The 21,077-nt window shown below is 42.6% G+C and overlaps 1 protein-coding gene across 2 annotated transcripts in view; it reads right to left on the minus strand.

Annotated features, from left to right (window-relative positions):
* The window catches only part of THADA (THADA armadillo repeat containing), a 338,022-nt gene that overhangs the window by 246,602 nt on the left and 70,343 nt on the right, over positions 1-21,077 (minus strand). For both annotated transcript variants that reach the window (XM_045011459.1, XM_045011458.1), the window contains 3 exons: positions 19,069-19,182; positions 13,381-13,503; positions 9,356-9,447 (listed from right to left, as the gene is read on the minus strand). In XM_045011459.1, coding sequence (XP_044867394.1) covers positions 9,356-9,447; positions 13,381-13,503; positions 19,069-19,182 — 329 coding nt within the window. The remainder of the gene's footprint in view (positions 1-9,355; positions 9,448-13,380; positions 13,504-19,068; positions 19,183-21,077) is intronic.

Here is a 21,077-nt window from a genome sequence, read left to right on the forward strand (position 1 = left end):
AAAGGAAAAAAAGGAATTCATACTTATGCAGAAATTAATAACAAAAATGCACATTCTGCCAGAGTGCTTGAAAATTTGTGGAATCAGCAAATTTGAACTGTATTTTGATTGCATAAGGGAAAACCCTGGTCATTTAATTAATTGTGAAGAGCAAACCTCTGCCTGTCTTGTGTGGGTCCATGGTGTAAGGGTTGAATGCAGGGAGTCTTTCCCGCATGAGAGGGAGGATGCTGCCTAGCAGTCCTTTGAGACTGCGTGGGCAGTCAAACTAACACACCCAACAGTGCACCTTGACTCCAACAAGGAGTGGTTAGCTAGCCTTAGTGCACAGCCAGCCTTCCCACACACTGCACACTACCCTGCTGTACACAACCTGGGTAACTTAGAAACTTTCCACTCTGCTTCAGAAACTCCTCTGCCATCCTCCACCATTACAGCACTTCATTCTCATGTCGCTCAAATTTTGCCCAAATCTGTCACTCAAATTTTGTCCCAAATCTACTTACTTCCCAAATGTGCTAATGTTTACAGACATACATTCCCAATTCAAATATATGAAAAAAATTATTCAAGGCTTCATTTTAGTTAACAGAATTTTTATTTGATTTTACTCTTAATATTATAGCTCAAGTTAAATTATTTAGAATTTAAACCATAGTTTTTCCAGATCCCCAAAACCACTCTACCTAAAGCACATCAGAAGTGTTTAAATTTTGATATTAATTTCTTTCTTAACATAAGAAGCAGCTAGAGAAGATTTCCTTTCATCAAAACTCTGGAAGGAGAAACTGTACAACGTCAAACTGTACAATCCCCCCTTTCTTAACACCATCGTAAACATTATTAGCAAGAATGATCCAAGTCTCCTGAAACAGCCATATTCTACTTTTCAACCATTAATTTTTCAGGTAAATGTCCTCTCTTTACTTATGCTAATACGAATAAACCCTGGTATGCATGCTGACAAATACACATATTATCATTCAGCATGTTTATTAGGGTTGTGCCTAAGGGCCAACCAAGAACGGGGTCCCATTTTACCAGGCACTGTATAAACAGAGCAGAACTCTCCCTGCCCTGACGAGCCTACAAGCTAAAAAGACAGACAAAGGATGAGGATATGGGTAGAACACAACCAGAGCGAACATTGGGATGGCATCAAATGTCACATTTGTTCCTCAATTTTTTCTCGGGGGAGGGAAGGAGGAGAGGTGAGTTTAATTAGGTGGGCATAAACTAAATGGAAAGAAAATAAAAGGAAAAAGGCACTGAAGGGAAGGGGGTAAAGGAGACAGAAGTGGAGAAGGAGGCAGATGTGGAAGAGAGCTGGTCAGAAATTTTTCAACTCAGGTTGGCTGTTTTTGTGTTCATAAAATGCCTATTTGTCTAAACAGAATTTTTATTCACAGATGGAATTTTTGGTCGAGAGAGAGAGAGAGAGAGAGAGAGAGAGAGACCAACTAACCAACTCAGAATAGTCAATAGCTCAAAGATTAGGGTACTCCCTGGGAGGGGGGTAAACCCAGATTCAAGACCCTTGTCTTCCTGATACAGATAGTAGAATAAGTAGCGAAACTGCAATAAAACTGCAGTACACAAGGCCCTGTCTCAGATTTGACAGTGAGACGGTCAGGTAATTTTGAATAAACTCCTATACTAAACTTGTAACAGAAGAAAAGTGAAAATAAGCTAACATTATTTCAATGTTACCTAAATAACCTGACATTCTTGTTCCAGGTTAAATTTCTAAAAGAGTCAACACAAATATTATTTCTGCAAATGCATTTCTGATGTATTTTAGGGTGCATACTACAATATACCCAACACAAGATTATTTTGTCAGTGGGATTTTTAAACAAAGGGTTTTTTAGTTTATTAAATTGGCATAGTTATCCAGCAACAATGCGGCATCATTGTGTTATTACCATTAATTCCATTGGAGTTACCAAAAAATTAAGAGCATTTCCTGGTAACTATACAGTTCTCTTGCTTTACTACTGTGTGTACTGTGATCACAAAGGTAATACATAGGCATCTCAATATAGGCCACTAAATCCGTATTTAGGCACCTAAAGAAGTGGCCTAATTTTCAGAATTACTAAACACACACAGTTTCCAATTAAGAAATGGGACTTCAGGTGCTCAGTACATCTGAAAACCAGGCTAATTTTAATTTAGTGCCTAACTTATGGCATTGAAATTTTAAAGTTTTAGATGACAAACTGCCAAAAATTTAAACTAAACATGATTAGGCTTTAATATAAGGATTTTGTTCCAGTAAAACAGCAAACATACTGGAAAATATATGGAAAGACAGAAGAATTGCATTTGTCACTCTACTGTAATTGTGTAATTGCAGTTATACAGTGAATATTGTATGATAAGATATGCAACAATAGCGACACCTAGTGGCGTTTATAATTACAAAAATGATGCAATTGCTGAAGAATAATAGTTTTAAACATTAAGTGAAATTAGCTTCATTCATTACTGTATATGACAAACATTAGAAATAAGCTAGCAAAACAAATCATTTTCCTATAAACTAATTGCCATGAAGTTGAAACCAAGTCAACTTAAAGAAAAAAAAAGTTGAAAGCAGGTTCAAGTCACACACACCTTCTTGAGGACCTGTCAATTTTCATGGTTCTACGCTCATTTTGCTCTTCTATTAAAAAGCTTTTTTCTGTCTCGCCGTTTGTGTGAGATTAGCTCACTGACTATACAAGGGAAAGAACAGTTACTCACCTTCTTTTAACTGTTGTTCTTCAAGATGTGTTGTTCATGTCCATTCCAATCAGGTATGTGCCCGTGCACATGCACAATAGCCAGAAGATTTTTCCCTTAGCAGCAGCCGTAGGGTTGGCCTGGGCGCCCTCTGGAGTCGTGCCTTCATTGCACCCAATATAGTGCCCTGCCGACCCGCCACCCCTTCAGTTCTTTCTTGCCGGCTACTCCGACAGAGGGGAAAGAGGATGGGTATTGGAATGAACATGCACCAGGAACATGTTGACTAAGCCTGCACCATGGTGGAATGTGCAGTGATCAGGGGCGTAGGAACTGTAGGGCCAGGTTGTAGCACTCACGGATGCAGGATGCGATCCATGACGAAATATGTTGTGACGAAACAGGCAGACCTTTCATTCTGTCCCCCACTGCCACGAATAACTGGACCAATTTTCTGAACAGCTTCATTCTCTCGATGTAAAAGGCTAGCGCCCTGCAGACATTCAGAGAGTGGAGTCTCTGCTCCCTGCAGCTGGAATGAGGCTTAGGGTAGAACACCGGGAGAAAGATGTCTTGGTTGATGTGAAACTGCGACCATCATCTTCGGGAGGAAACCAGGGTGAGGTCTGAGTTGCACCTTGTCCTTATAGAACACAGTATATGGGGGATCTCAGGTTAGGGCCCTGAGTTCAGACACCTTCGTGGTCAAGGTTATCGTCAATAGAAACGCCATCTTGTAAGAGAGAAAGAGGAGGGAGCACGTTGCCAAGGGCTCAAAGAGTGGTCCCATTAGTCTAGAAAGGACCAGATTGAGGTCCCAGGTAGGACAGGCTGTCGGACGTGAGCATATAGCCTGTCGAACCCTTTTAAAAACCGGCTGACCATAGGAGTAGCAAACACCGAGCGGCCCTCCTCGCCCAGGTGAAAGACCAAGATGGCAGCTACATGAACCCTTATCAATGACAACGAAAGCCCCTGCTGCTTCAGATGGAGGAGGTAGTCCAGAATAAGCGGCACTGGGGCCAGCATCAGGGACAAATGGCACTGTGCCGACCATATTGAAAATCTCTTCCACTTGGCAAGGTAGGTGGCTCTCCAAGAGAGTTTTCTACAGCCCAAGGCTTCTCTAACCTGTTCTGAACAGGAAAGCTCCATCGGGTTCAACCATGGAGCTTCCATGCCGTGAGGTGAAGAGACACAAGGTTTAGATGTTGAAGACGACCATGATCTTGAGTCAGAAGGTCTGGGAAGAGCGGCAGGGCAACTGGAGCATCCACAGACATGTGTATCAGTGCTGTCGGGACCATGCTGGAGCTATCAATATAACCTGAGCTCATTCCCTCCAGATCTTGAGGATCACCTTGTGAATGAGTAGTATGGGTGGAAAGGTGTATTGGAGACAACCTCCCCAGATGAGGAGGGAACGCATCTGCTCTGGAGCTGTGATTCTGGAAGGAGCAGAACTGCTGGCACTTCCTGTTGTGTTGCATGGTGAATAGGTCTATCTGGGGAAAGCCTCACCTCTGGAAGACTGAAATCACGATGTCGGGGTGAAGGGACCACTCGTGGCCATGAAATGACCTGCTGAGGAGGTCTGCCAGCTCATTCTGTACCCTGGGGAGGTACAACGCTTGCAGGTGTACTGAATGTTCTCCACAGAAGTCCCACAGCACAAGGGCTTCCTCGCACAGGGGAGAGGAACGTGTACCTGTCTGTTGATATAGAACATTGCGGTGGTGTTGTCCGTCATGACTGATACACATTGCCCCGTTAAATATGCCCGGAAGGCCTGCCATGCCAGGCAAACCGCTCTCAGCTCTCTGACGTTGATGTGGAGAGCCAGATCTGCCTGAGACCAAAGACCTTGAGTCCTGAGGTCTCCTAGATGTGCTCCCCAGCCCACGTCTGATGCATCTGTCACTAGAGATCTGGACAGCTGCGGACTGGTGAAGGGGACCGCTGAGTATACCTCCTGAGCATCGAGCCACCATAGGAGGGAGTCAAGGACCAGGTGAGGTAGGGTCAGTATCCTGTCCAGGCTGTCTCTGGCCAGGCAGTATATTGATGTCAGCCACGACTGACGAGGTTGTAGTCTGAGCCTGGCATGCTGCACCTCATAGGTACAAGCCACCATGTGTCCCAGAAGCTTCAGGCAGTTTCTTGCTGTGTTGCTGGGAAACTGTCTTGAGGCCTCGAATGGCAGGGCCCAAAACCTCGCTTGCGTTAGGTATGCCCTGGCCTGATCGAGTCCTATACTACCCCTATAAACTCTATCCTCTGAATGGGGGACAGAATGGACTTTGCTTCATTTAAAAGGAGACCCAGGTTGACAAAGGTGGCTTTGATAAACTTGACCTAAGCCTTCACTTGGGTCTTGGAGTGGCCCTTGATCAGCCAATCGTCGAGGTAAAGAAACACCTGAACCTGGTGCCTGCACAGAAATGCAGCAATGACTGCCATGCACTTGGTGAAAACCCAAGGTGCTGCTGACAGGAACGGGAGGACTGTGAAATTGGTAGTGAGTGTTCACCACGAACCTGAGGTACTTCCTGTGGGGCTGAGTGATCGCAATATGAAAGTACACGTCCTTCAAGTCGAGGGTGGCATACCAGTCTGCTGGATCCAATAAGGGAATGATGGAGGCCAGAGAGACCGTGAGGAACTTGAGTTTCTTAGTAGAGTTGACATGGCCACCCCTTGCGTCTCAAAGCCGTGGCCCAACTGGGTCTAGGTATTGGGAATCGATTGCTTTCGACCCTCTTCTTATTCTGCACCGGTGACTGGGACCAGTCCCGAAGGCTGGAGTGTCCTCGAGACACTACATCACGGGGCCGAGGCTCCTTGGGCGCGTCTTTTTTTGGCGCCTGGTACCTCAAAGAGGGTGCCGGCACGCTCCGCACCAAAGATGATGTGCTGGTGGTAGGATCCCCGGCTCCGGGGTCTGACTGTGGTTGAAGAGCTGCCTCCATGAGGAGGATTTTAAGCCGCTGCTCTCTCTCTTTCAGGGTTCTTGGTTGGAATTCCAGACAGATTTTACAGCTGTCTTTTTGGTGACCTTCGCCCAGACACCATAAACAAGAGGTGTGGGGGTCACTCTTTGGCATGCGCTTCACGCAGTCCTTGAAACCTGCAGATCGCAGCATGCCCCGGGGACAGCAAGGAAGGAAGGAGAACAACCCCTGCAATGGAACTTACAACTACTTAACTAGGTAACAACCTATACTAACTGACTAAACAAGAAGAATACAATGAGAGTCGAGCTGCTAAGCAACTTGCTAGAGCAAGAGCCAGGGAAGTTCCACCTACCATCACTGGTGGTAAGAAGGAACAGAGGGGGTGGCAGGTCGGCAGGGCACTATATTGGGTGCCATGAAGGTGCGACTCCAGGGGGCGCCCAGGGCGACCCTATGGCTACTGTTAAGGGAAACATCTTCTGGCTACTGTGTATGTGCGTGCGTGCACACACGAATGGAATCAACATGAACAAGCACTCAAAGAAGAAACAATAAAACTGATTACACCCAAAGTCCTGTCCAATGTACAAAGTAAACAATCTGAAAAGACAGAAAAAATATTTTCTACTCTAATCTTTCAGTTATAGTAATCACTGGGTGTTACTTTAACAGTGAACAAAGACGTTTCAGAGAGAATTACAATTTAAGTTGACAGCATCCATTTAACATATATATTTAAAAAATCCTACATTAAAAGAACACTGAGGTTGCAGCGTCAAGCACTCAAAAGTAGGGATATGACAGAATTAAGGTTGCCTGTGCAAGCTACCTCCAACAGATACCAACATGCAACTTCATGAAAGCTGCACTCTGTTGCAAAACATGAGCAGACCTCAGACACTCTCGTAACAACAGATCAGCACATCTGTCACATACTGACTCCATACATCTGGGGAACTAGGCTGCCTTAATACTGCTGAGGTCACAGTTAAGGCTATCCATTAGAATACGAGTATGAAGAAGCTGAGGTTCATATTGCCTTTTGGTATCAGTCAGATGAGGAAGTGATAGCCTTATGGAGCACTGAAGTGTTATCGACAGCATTGTAGGCATTGCATGGATAGGGTATATACTGATGTAGTCTTAACTGTCACTAAATAAAGTTTTATATATTTATTTCCTAGTCTTTTATACAGGGTTTGTACCTCAATGGATAGGTTCACACGGTTAGATCTGGGAGAAGGGGAAAATGACAAAGTAATGGAATCTGAAACACCTATAGTTTGGTGTGCCCTATAATTTACAAATATGAAATAAGTGTGTGTGGCACGATGTTCTCTTTGTGTGAATTAAATAAACCACTTGTTTTTAATAAAGAAAATTTGTCCACATCTTTCATAAAGTATGGTGCCCAGAATGAGTATTCCAGCTGAGGCCTCACTAGTGCAAAGTAGAAAAGGATAATTGCCTCTCATGTCTTACACACAACCCAGAATTAGCCTTTTTTGCAACTGCATCACATTGTTGACTCATATTCAATTTGGGATGCACTATAACTCCCAAATTCTTTTCAGTAGTATTGCCACGTAACGCGTTATTCCCTATTTTATAATAGTGCATTTGATTTTTCCTTCCTAGGTGAAAATTTGCACTTGTCTTTATTGAATTTCATCTTATTAAATTCAGACAAATTCTCCAATTTGTCAAGGTCCTTTGAATTCTTGCAACCTCTCTCAGCTTCGTGTGATCTACAAATTTTATAAGCATGCTGTCCACTCTACTATCCATGTCATTAATTAAAGTATTGAATAGTACCAGACCCAGGACTGACACCTATGGGACCCCACTAGAGGCATCCTCCCAGTTTGATAGCATACCATTGATAACTACTCTGAGAACAGTCTTTCAACCAGATGTGCACCCATCTCATAGTAATTTCATTTAGACAGTATTTCCCTAATTTGTTTATGAGAATATCCCGCGGGACTGCGTCAAAAGCCTAACTAAAATCAGGATCTCTCACACCAACTGCTTCCCTCCCCAATCCATTAGGCCAGTAACCATGTTTCCACTTTTTGCAGGACTTCTTTTTGATTTTCATGTCACTAAAGAGCTCCTGATGGAGCCATATTGGCCTGTTATTAGTCTTCCTATCTTTTCTTCACATCAGGATAATTTGCAGTTGTGCCTTTAATATTCTCTCCTCGAGAAACTGCCAACTCTTCTGAACTCCTCTAACTTTAGATTTTCTTCCTGTGGACCTTACCTATCAGTTCTCAGAGTCTGTCAGAGTCTGGTTTTTTGAAGTCCGTTGTCATTCTATTGCTCACTCTTTCCCTTCCTTAGGATCATGAAATACATCATTTCATGATGACTTTCACCCAAATTGCCTTCCACCTTCAGATTCAATACCAATTCCTCCCTCTTGCACGTCTAAAATGTCAGTCCCCCCTGATTACGTCCTCCACTTTCTGAAACAAAAAGCTGTCCCCAATACATTCCAAGAACTTATGGGAAATTTTGGGTTTGGCTGTATTACTTTTGCAACAGGGGTCTGGGTATTTAAAGTCCCCCATTACTACCAGGTCTTGTGTCTTGGATATTTGTTCTAGAAATGCCTCATCCACCTCCTCTTCCTGATTTGGTGGTCAATAGTAGACCTCCACCAGTGACATCACCCCTCCCTTTTTAACCCCCTTTTATATTTAGCCAGAGACTTTGAACTGGTCTGCATCTCTCCTCTTTTCAGACAACAGAACAAGCATATATATAGTCTATGCCTATTTATACCTCCTCTCTTTTTATCTTGTCTGCCCTTCCTGAACAAACTATATCCCTCATACCTAAATTCCAATCATGAGACCTATCCCATAAAGTCTCTGTGATGCCAGTTAAGTCACAGTCAGCAGAGGTGAGATTTGAACATATGATTTCCTCTTTCCCAGCTGTATTTGAGAGTTGCCCCCCCTTTCACTCTCCAACATGAATACAATCATAGTAACTAATTTGGGGGTATGGTACTGCTCTCATTTTTGGGTAGTAATTACGAAGTTTCATCTATTTGTCATGGAATTCCTGTAATTACAGAGCAGCAAGAAGTGTCAACAACAGCAATACATCTGTCTGCCATCAGCAAACATTTCAGAACTCCCTATCAGCCACCATATTGACTACCACTAGAGCCAAAACATCCACAGTTAATTATATTATACACAAAAATAAAATTGTTTCCTCAGACCCGCAAGATGAGTCACTGTATAGTAGAAATAGCAGACATTTCAAAAATGAATAAATTGCAGTTCCCTGGGAGTCCTGATGCTCTGAAAATCATGGACCAGTTACTCAGCTTCTGGAGGATCATTTTGGGGTCTGATCCCAAGATGTGATGACCACTGTAATTCCTATTGAAATGTTTGGGAACTGTAGATGCTCAGCATCCTTCAGGATCAGGCCCTTTCTGTAAAATTACACTTTAAATTAAAATTAATGTTCACTGCGTTAGGGGAGATATTTTTGACTCAAGAGCTTAATCTTGGAAACACAGTTTAAATGAATTGAGATGTTTTTGTAACATTATTCTTCAGATAAATCCATAAAAGCATGCAACATTTTCAAATTATTCTTGGCTGAGTCAATGCTTTGCAAAAGTAAAGTTAGCAGCAGATGGAGCTTACCTATTTTTTTTGGAATTTTCATCCTTCCCTCTTTTAACTCCAAAAATTCTTGTAATCAGGGTACTAAACAGAAGAGTGGAGGAATTTCTCACCTAATGTATAAAGAAACATGGAATAGATATTAAACAGCTTTCAAATCGCACTGTAAACTGGATTTCAAATTTAGATGCAATTTAATTTAGAATTTTTTAAAACCCCAACAGAACATTTTGCATGCTAGACTAGACAAACAGTCCCTAATCTAGCATCCTTCTTAGCGGCACAGGAAGGTGAAAGTAGTTTGCTATACAATATTTAACATCAGAGGGGTAGCCGTGTTAGTCTGGATCTTTAAAAAGCAACAAAGAGTCCTGTGGCACCTGTGACGTTATTGATATAAATGGGGACCATATAGAACATGGGTTGCAACCAAGGTCCTGTAGTGGCACCAAATCCTAAGTAAAAGGGGTCATATAAGGTGTCTAAGACCAGGTTCTGGGTTGCTGATTATAATTATGCTGTCTGTATGTCTGTATCATTTTTAGTTGAAGTTATGAATGTTGGCTCTATGCTGTCTGTATTTCAAGTTTGTGCTGTGCTTCTGGGGGAAGCCTCCCAGACAAGCTGGTGTTAGCTCTGCCTAGCCTGTTTGATGGCCCATTAAGGACCATTAAGGACACAATGGACCCATGGAGAGAAGGCAGACACGCCTTGTGACTCGGCAAAGTATGCAGGGACTGGCCCATGTGACTCCAGGCTCCATCTTGCTGTAAATTTCCACAGTGAAGACAAAGAGATTCTTACACCTGGAAAAGCCTATATAAGGCTGATGCTTCATCTCCATCTGGTCTTCAATCCTGCCGACTACGCCACTGTGACGGAGCGATTCTGGCGGGACCCAACTGAGAGTGCCAATTCAGGACCAATTGCTCAAACAGGGCAGTCACAGCCCTAGGCTGGGGTTTTTCCACCTCTAAGGCAAACCAAACCAGCCAGACAAAAAGGACTTTGGTCTCACCCCACTGGCTAACCACAAGTCACACAAGCAATTTCCTTAGACACTCCAGTCTCCCAGCATCACCACCAGTGCACTCGTCCTGGGGATAAATGGTTATGAAAACCAACACCCCAGTAAAAGAAAAAGGCACAGCACAAACTTGAAATACAGACAGCATAGAGCCAACATTCATAACTTCAACTAAAAATGATACAGACATACAGACAGCATAATTATAATCAGCAACCCAGAACCTGGTCTTAGACACCTTATATGACCCCTTTTACTTAGGATTTGGTGCCACTACAGGACCTTGGTTGCAACCCATGTTCTATATGGTCCCCATTTATATCAATAACGTCACAGCACCTTATAGACTAACAGATGTATTGGAGCATAAGCTTTCGTGGGTGAATACCCACTTCATCAGACACATGTAACATGGGTGGACATGCAGGTGAATGAACGTCCACCAATGTTATATAGGCCATCATGTGCCAGCAATGCCCCTCTGCTATGTACATCGGCCAAACTGGATTAGTCCCTACGTAAAAGGATAAATGGACACAAGTCAGATATTAGGAATGGCAATATACAAAAACCTGTAGGAGAACACTTCAACCTCCCTGGCCACACAATAGCAGATTTAAAGGAGAAGTAAGAGGGATAGGTGACCATGGGGATCGAGCTGCACAGTGAGCCTGTTTTTGACTCCACTGCAGTCCTGCCAGTCCCACCAGTCAGGCCCAGGTGAGCAAAAACACTTCAGGACCAGACTTCAAAGAGAAACCGCTGAGCTTCAGTTCATTTGCAAATTTGACACCATCAGCTCAGGATTAAACAGAGACTGTGAATGGCTAGCCAACTACAAAAGCAGTTTCTCCTCCCTTGGTGTTCACACCTCAAGTAGAAGAGGGCTAGAAGAGGGCCTCATCCTCCCTGATTGAACTAACCTCGTTATCGCTAGACTGATTCTTGCCTGCATATTTATATCTGCCTCTGGAAATTTCCATTACGTGCATCTGACGAAGTGGGTATTCACCCACAAAAGCTTATGCACCAATACATCTGTTAGTCTATAAGATGCCACAGGACTCTTTGTTAATATTTAACATGTGAGTGGAACAGACAAATAGTTTAATGAACTTCAATGCCCTAAAACAGTTTAATGGAGGAGACTGTGTGGCTTAATGGTTAAAAGATCAGGGCTGGGAAGCAAGCAATCTGGTATCCATCCCTGACTCTGCCACAAACTTCCTGTGTAACCTTGGGTAAATCACTAGCCTCTGCCCCATTTCCCAATCTTTAAAATAAGCAAAACATCATCTACCAGTGGCTCCAACTTCTTTAGCCCAGGGACCATCTCACAAACATCTCCAGAAAGTATGAATTCTCACTCCACAACATGCATATTCTTCAGTGCTGCTAGTGTCACTGTAGGGGCCTAGACGATAGTGTTTTTGTTTTGTTTTTTTCTGGAATGGATTTTCAATGGTTGGCATCAGACAAAGAATACAAGCTAATATAGCAGGCAATTGGAGAGTCTAGTGGGCAAATTCTCATTTCTTTGTCCTTGCACAGGAATTTTCTCTTCAGCACTTGCTGGGTTCTTCTGCTTTCCCCTCTGCAAGGCAATGCCTGCTCCCTGTTTTAGGAGCCATATGCTTAGCCTCATAAGTTCTGCCTTTTCCCAGTCCTCCCTGAAAGGAGGTCATTATCTGTCTCATGGAACAGGTAGGGATCAGTAGCCATATAAAACTATATTCCATTTTGTAATGAGCACAGCTATGGAAGCATAGAAATGATGGCACTGAAGACTCAGGAGTTTCAACTTACATCTGAATTTTCTGATTTTCTTACATTTTTCTACTTTCTCCTATTTAGTTTCCCCAACATACACTTATCTAAATTTTAACAGAATGCTTTTTATGTAGTACAACAAATGTAATAACATTTACCAAGGTATTTATAATGCACCATGGTATCTAAACAACAAAAAACAATTATGTTAATTAGCCAAAAACTACGTGTGTGTTTTCTGTAATATCTAATTTAAGAGTTTCTCAGATAAATATTACCAAGACTCTAAGAAGTACCCCTTCTCAGTCACATTATCTAAAAAGGAATATTGACTCTATTTATCATGGGATTAAGAAAAGAGTGGATCTCTGCATGTCTAAGGATGGTGAGTAGCTTCCCATTGCAAAGTGCAACATTGATGATACCTGTCAATAATAGTACCAGAGTTGATGGCCAGGACAGAAATAGTGGATCTCAGGGAACTGAAGGCCAGTGAAACACTCAGCAGAAACCAAATCAAATTCAACTAGCACATTATAGTTCAATGGGAATCACAGCTTTCATAAATCAAAAAACACTGAGACCACGGTCCAGAGCTCATCTCCCTTACCTGCAAAGAACATCACAAATTCATCATCATCAATCAGATGAAAGTACTATTAAGAAAGTGAGGCTTTCTGGAATAATCAATCTGGGAACTACTGCAAAGTTCAGACATATCTTTGGGCTACATTAAGGGCAAGGAACAAACGTAAGCCCGGGTTTCCAGTAGTCTAAAGCATTTATTTTTAGCCCTGGCAGGTCATGAGATATTGGACTTTAAAAATAACATACTGGTAACCATCTTGCACTGAGACCCAATGCAATAATTAGGGGGAAAAAAAAAAACTTGACTCTTGCTGACATGACGCACCGACTCACTATTTATCAGCCAATCAGATTTTTTTTAATGGTAAGATAATTTACTTTTGTCACTCTTGAAATTAGAAAGAAGTACACTCTGCATTACATCAAACCAACACAAAAAATACATTGATATAACAATACTGAGACACAAACTGCAGCTTTCCTGTGATTTTTCTCCAGTATTGTGCCATGATACATCACATTCTGTAATACATATGAACGTTCAGTTCATAAAATTTCCATCAGCAGTGGTACAATTATTGACAAACATTACAAATGCTTTGATTAGCACCATCACCACATGCTTCTCCAATCTAATATAATGTATTAAGGATTAACTTACTGCCCAGACAGGGGATGTAAAACCTAGAATTGCTGCTTGTATTCCATCTGCTATGTAAGGTATGATGTTTTCACCAAAGCGGGTATCCCTAAATAAGGCCCTCAGGATATTTAAAGCATGAACCTGGAGGAAAAAATCATAATTTGTTTTGTAACATATGCTACTTTGTTGGAAAAGTCCTCAAACTACATATTTCAACCATAGCCATGGAGATGAACAAATCCACGCATTTACTCATTTATGCCACTTAATTTCCACTTTAAATTCCATTCAACCTATCACTATTAACAATTAAATCAATACAATGGCACTGTGCAAAGTGCTTTGAAAAGCATAGTCATAGTAAAAAAACCCACAGTGAATAAATGATTCACTTTTCTAGCTACCACCACATTTATGAAACACAGATTCTTGGATGAAAGAAACTAAAAAATATAAATACATTTATATCCTTTAACAGCAGCAAACATATGAAGAAATGAGTGTCAAATTCTTTACTACAGCTAGTAAAACTGTAATGCTTAGCAATTTATCCCGGACAAATAAATCCTGAACCTTCTGTATTACAAGTAAAATCAAGCCATAAAAGTTGCACTTTTTCTCTTCAGTTACCATGAGGAGACAATTTTCAAAATTTCTCAGGATTATCTGAAGCATCAAACCTTGTAAGTAAAGTCAATTTGATCACCCTTTTCTGAGCTTCAGGTACATTATACTTAAATTTGTCAACCAAGATGGGGAAAAAAAAAAAAAGATACTTTTTGATTCAGGCCTGGTCTATACTACCAAGATAGGTAGCTTACATCAACCTAATTGTTCATGTGTCTACACTCAAATTTGTCTCCCACAGCTATAAGCGCCTCGTTACACCAACATAGTAACACCATCTCCCTGAGCAGCATAGAGTCACTGTTGATGTACTTCAGTTAATGCAGTGCAAATGCAGACACTGAGGTACTTATGTCGACCCTAACTGTCTTCCAGCAGCTGTCCCACAATGCCCCAGACTGACCACTCTGGTCAGGCATTGTGAACTCCACTGCCAAGAGGTCAAGGAGACTGGAAGCCCACACACACCTGTTCAAAGCCCCAAGAATTTTTGAAATTCCTTTTCCTGATTTCCTGGCTTGGCAAGCACACATAGCAGCTCTCCATTGTTGTGTGCAACTTCCCAGCTGACCACGTCAGCTACATGCTCCAGACACGCTCCTGCCTGGTGCAAACAGGAGATATGGGATCTCCTGGGCCTGTGGGGAGAAGAGCTCAGCTCTGAAGCAGCCACAGAAATGTCGACATCTACAGATTGCTCATGGGACACAGGAGAAGGCATTTGACAGGGACCAGCGCCAATGCTGCATGAAAGCCAAGGAGCTGTGGCAGGCATACCAGAAGGGTGCAGGGAAGCCAACAATCAATCCAGTGCCAAGCTGCAGACCTGCCACTTTTACATAAAGCTACATGCCATACTCAGCAAAGACTCCACCACCACTACCCACAGCATCGTTGATACCTCTGAGGAGGTTGAGTGACAGACCCCTGCCAGGAACAGCAAGGAGAAGTATGGGTGACCAAGCTGCACAGTGAGCCTGTTTTTGATTCCACTGCAGTCCTGCCAGTCGAGCACAGGTGAGCCCAATGCAGGGGAAGGAACCTTGGGCAAGCGTGCAGATAAATTTTCAATTACAGAGAAAATTGAAGGACACATCTTTTGACTTTTCATTAATTTACTCATGCTAGAAGAGGTAGTGGTAATGACCAAGAGCAGTAGAGTTGCTATCTGCTTTACATTCGCCTATAGAGTCAGGCAGGGGGAGCAAATTGGAGCTTTTTTTTTTTTTTTTTTTTTAAATGTACACAGGATGTCCCTTGAATTCTCTTGAGAGATCTTAATGAAAACTTTCATGGAGGTACTCTGCAATCCTCTGCCGAAGGTTTCTAGGGAGGACTGCCCTTTTCTTCCTCCGTGGTAGAATGCTTTCCCATGCCACTCAGTGGTAACGTTGGCAGGCACCATTGCAGTACACAAGCTAGCAGCATATGGGCCCATGCAGCTTAAGGACACCAGAAGCAGCTGTGCTGTCTCTCTGCCGTTGTTATCCTCAGGAGTGAGATAAAAGCTAAAATGGAAAATGGTGGAAAAAGGTGCCAGTATTCAGTGCCACTGCCCTATACTACTAGAATCATGCAACACCAACCCCCAGCAGGCCATGCTCACCGTGGCTGGCGCTGTGACTGACGCCATGCACAAGCAATCCCAAGAAGAAATGACAATGCTGTACTTAAAACTTTAGAGGAGCAAGGCGAGTGAGTTCAGCACCTCAAGTTTCGCTTTCCATAGTGAATACACTGACAATGGTACCTCTGTGCGTTTTATCTTCAGTTGCTGCCGTTGCAGCCTTCAGGGTCTCTCTCTCCACACTCACGGAATGCCTGAGCCAGATGAGGAGGAAGAGCACTCAGGATGATATGTTCAATGAGATCCTGCAAGCCAGTGCTGTATCAGACCATGAACATGGGGGCCTGGCGGATGAACACTGCAGATACCATGGACAAGGAAAGAATGGAGAGGACAAAGGCCCAGGAGTCCCAACAGGAAAAGGAGAGGGAGATGCACCAGGACATAATGGGGCTTCTCAGGCAGACTCTATAGCAGACTCTGCTAGACCTGCAGGTTCAACAATCCCAGGCTCACATTCCTCTGAAGCCCACTGAGAACTCAACATTGGGACCTCCCTAAACCTTCCCCTTCCCCCCAACATTCCAAATGGCATCAAAGGTTGCTACACTACCCCTACCACTCCACCTCGGGGAACATTAAAGACAGTCACATCTTCACATACACTGACCTGTGAAAGCCACAGTTGGAGTATGTGTAGTTTAAACGAACATGAATGATCCTTCCCCTTCATAAGTTCTGTTCTTTTAATTTATTACGTTTTTAAATATATTTGTTGTAAAACTACACTGGGTTTTTCATTTTTCCAATGACTGTTACAGAATAAATAAATAATTCATATTTATTAACTCACAGCACATGCTGCCGAGCACTCTGCAGTTCTGAAAGCAACCAATTACACAGTGTCACACAACTCATAAAATCATTCACAAACAACATTAATAGGTGCACTGACAATGTAATATTCCTACAGCATTCACCATACAATTCCTACCAGGCCACAAAAGAGCAGGGCCAGACAGACCACACTACAACACCACCACACACTACTCTGGCTCACTGTTAAAACGGTCTTTCAAAGCCTCCCTGAACCATATAGCTCTGCGTTGCACCCTTCTAACAGCCCTTGCACCTGTCTGTTCAAACTCAGCAGACAGCCTCCCCACCTACGTCCTCCACCCTTGCGGAAACTTTGCGCCCTTTGCTTCACAGATATTATTCAGGACACAGCAGTCAGCTATAACAATTGGGATATTTTTCTTATCAAGGTCCAATCTCATGAGTAAACAATGCCAGCAACCTTTCAAATGACCAAAAACACATTCAACTGTTATTCTGCACCTGCTGAGCTGGTAATTGAACTGTTCCTGGTGCTGTTGAGATGGCTGGCATACGGTTTCATGAGCCGGGGAGCAAGCAGTAGGCTGGGTAGCCCAGGATCACTATTGACATTCCAACATCCCCAATGCTAATCCTCCAGTCAGGAGAGAAAGTTCTTGAAGATACGAGCATTATGCACCTTCGCTGACCAGTCCATACTGCTGTTAGCGAAGCATCCCCAGTGATCCACCTACGGTTGCATAACCATAGAAAAGTAGCCCATTCTGTCAATATACTCTGTGGCAAGGTGATTTGGTGCTAAAATAGGGACATATGTGCTGTCTATCACTCTACCACAGTTCAGAAACCCAACTGCTGCAAATGAATCCACTATGTCCTGCACATTGCTGAGTCACAGTTCTGCAAAGCAAGAGGTGATTAATGGCCCTGCACACTTGCATCACAACGGCCCCTGTGGGGGACTTGAAATTTATTCCCAGCGGACCTGTAGCAATCTGGCATTACAAGTTTCCACAGTGCGATCACTAACTGCTTCTCCACTGTCAGTGCAGCTCTCATTTTGGCATCACTGTGCTAGAGGGCTGGGCACGCTTAGCGCACAGGTCCAGGAATGTGGCCTTGCGCATCCAAAAGTTCTGCAGTTACTGCTTGTGATCCCATACTTGCATAACGATGGAATCCCACTAGTCAGGGCTTGTTTCTCAGGCCCAGAAGCGCCGCTCCACCATCTGCAGCTGTTCCATGAACACCACCAAAATCCTTGAATTGGTTCCCATTATGTCCCACAGCAATCAGTCTTCCAAGGAATGACCATGCCTCTCACTCATTTGGTTCTTCTTACGGCTCTGCAAATACCCCAGGATTGTGCACCCTGTGCTTGCCAACACTCATGACAATAGTACAGAGGCATACAGCCACCATGCTTCTCTCAGAGATGTTAGACAATGAGGAAGGCCACGTGGGTTTGTGGGATTTTGAAAAAAAGCGAGAAAATTACAGGATATAGATAACATTATGGGATAGAGACAGTTGCATACTGGGAAATTCCCCCCATGCGCCCAGTCATCTCTACACGATTCATTTTCGCCCCATCATGCAATGCCAAAACTTCCCAAAAGACAACATGCAGAATGGTGGCGAGTGGCATGGTTGGATACCTACCCATGGTGCACTGCTCTCTGCACTGATACAAGCACTCTTGGTGAGTATGCACACCAGCAACACAAGGAGCCAAGTAGGCATGCGCACAAGCAATGTACTAACTGCGGCAGCTGTATGCCAAAGGACCTTGAGTCAACATAAATTTATAATGTAGACGTGGCCTCAAAAATTAGACAAAACACACACAAAAACCCAACCTGGAACAGGTGTTTATGAAAAACTTGCCAATTTTAAGCTAAGATTAATACATGGGCTATCTCAATAGACATTGTATTCTTCTTGTACTTCCCTACACATAGTGGGCTAGATCTTCAGCTGATGGTAATCACTGAAGTTGACTTTGATGGAGCTACATAAATTTGCACCAGCTAACAAGCTGGCATAGTAACTAAATACTACAAACACTAGCTAACTATAAACCATGCTCAGCTATCAAGTTTTTAAAGTACTGCTACGGTAATGTTGAAAAATAAAGATGTTCGACGTTAAATTGGACCAATTAGTTTTAAGATTTACAAATATAAGTTGTTGATCACATATTTAAGCATGAAGAGCAGTTGAGTACAAGAGTCATTTTTCAGTGTGTGTTCTCATTACTGTTCCATATTATGTATGGAACACAAACTATTTGTTTATTTACTCCAAATGAAACGTTGCTTAATACTAAAATTTACTCATCATTTGTTCAGAAATATTACAGGGCAATAATCTGATTATATAAATTCTAATAAAAAGGAATTAGTATACTTTCACCACATGAAGAGGTCAATACACCAAATGAGTCAATATAGAATGTTCAGGATTGTTGTTCAGAACATCTCATTCACTTGCATGAAGAGTCCAATAACTCCACAACCTCTGAATGCTTCAAGAAACTAAACTTTAGCATGTTTGTGGATCAAAAAAAATGAATTACATCTACGGTACTTTTAAAAAACACAATAACTGGTTGACAAAGGACTGTTTTGGGAATTTTATTTCCTAATATCATGATGTGTTTTACTTCTCACCTGAGGGATTATGTTGGATGACTCATTCACAGGTACAGCCAAAGATATTAACTCATTCATTGTCATTTTCAGTAAGTTTGTTTTACTCTTCTTTGGTTCCGAAGCCAACAAAGCCTAAGGGAGGGTAAAAAGTCGTAAGTAATTAGTTATTTCTAGTTATCTACTAACAGTACTGCCCAATTACCATCTCTCTCACACATATACAAGATATTAAAGCAGAGCATCTGATCACTCTTGAGCACCTTAGGGAAACTTGCACAACAGTTTCGATTTTAAACCTGTTTTTCTTTGATTGGTTTGAAAAAAATATATAGTTTTGATACAACATGGGTTGGTTGGAAAACAATACCATTCTGCAAAAACATTAAAGTTTTTGAAAACTGTTTCATTCTAACGTGGAATGAAAATGAGACCTTTTTGAAATTTTTCATGAAAAAAGTTTCAAAAAGGTCTCATTTTCAGTCACCCTCACAAATCAAAAAAACAAACAACAATAAAAACAGAACCAAAAAAAGTCAGAAAAGTCATCAGTTAAGATTATAATAGCAACATTAACCACCAGGCCATACAGTCAGCGTCTCCTGCTGGAGCTGTTCCACTTTGTATAAATAATTAAGTATTCATTGACCAGAGACTTGCATAGAATGTAGGAAACCCATGTTCAACTCACTGCTCTGATCTTCACCATCCTACATGAGTGCCCTATCCACCAAGCTACTAGCAATTCTATGGTGGGGTGCCCTGGCTGGTCAGTTTCTCAGTCTTAGTCTCCTCTCACCCCCAGGCTCCATCCCCCACGTCCCAATTTCCTGGATCTCAGAAACCTCCCCCAATGAATTTTCTGTCAAAATGGAATTTTTCAACAGAAAAAAGTTTGGTTGAAAATTTTTCAACCAGCTCTGGATACAATCATAGAATCATAGAATCTCAGGGTTGGAAGGGACCTCAGGAGGTCATCTAGTCCAACCCCCTGCTCAAAGCAGGACCAAACCCAACTAAATCATCCCAGCCAGGGCTTTGTCAAGCCTGACCTTAAAAACCTCTAAGGAAGGAGATTCCACTACCTCCCTAGGTAACCCATTCCAGTTCTTCACCACCCTACTAGTGAAAAAGTTTTTCCTAATATCCAGCCTAAACCTCCCCCTCTGCAACTTGAGACCATTACTCCTTGTTCTGTCATCTTCTACCACTGAGAACAGTCTAGATCCATCCTCTTTGGAACCCCCTTTCAGGTAGTTGAAAGCAGCTATCAAATCCCCCCTCATTCTTCTCTTCTGCAGACTAAACAATCCCAGTTCCCTCAGCCTCTCCTCATAAGTCATGTGCTCCAGCCCCCTAATCATTTTTGTTGCCCTCCGCTGGACTCTCTCCAATTTATCCACATCCTTCTTGTAGTGTGGGGCCCAAAACTGGACACAGTACTCCAAATGAGGCCTCACCAGTGCTGAGTAGAAGGGAATGATCACATCCCTCGATCTGCTGGAAATGCCCCTACTTATACAACCCAAAATGCCATTAGCCTTCTTGGCAACAAGGGCACACTGTTGACTCATATTCAGCTTTTCGTCCACCGTAATCATTTGAGTGTGAACTAAAGAATATTTCTTCAATCATACTGAGGTTCATTTAAGCAAATGTGTGCATGCCATTAGTTTTGTTGATTCAAAGTGCTTACAACAACTGTAAGACTGGCAAAGAATATGAATTCAGCAAGCCAGACAGTTGCATGAAGTGTATGTAGCTTGTAAGCTCCAGCTAGACACACGCGCACAAACACTCTGCCACAACTAGTAAGTTACATGCAAGAAATAAATTATGACATTAAAATGGAGTCATTAATTTTTTCTTTTTAGATATGCTTAATATATTTCTCTTTATACCATAAAAGGGCCGCCCAGAGGATTCAGGGAGCCTGGGGCAAAGTGGGGGAGCTGCGGCACTTGTACTCACCCAGGGGTGGTCCGGGTCTTCGGCAGCATTTCGGCGGTGGGGGGCCCTTCAGTCGCTCT

The sequence above is a fragment of the Mauremys mutica genome, chromosome 3, assembly GCF_020497125.1.
Source record: "Mauremys mutica isolate MM-2020 ecotype Southern chromosome 3, ASM2049712v1, whole genome shotgun sequence".
Classification (NCBI taxonomy): domain Eukaryota; kingdom Metazoa; phylum Chordata; order Testudines; family Geoemydidae; genus Mauremys; species Mauremys mutica.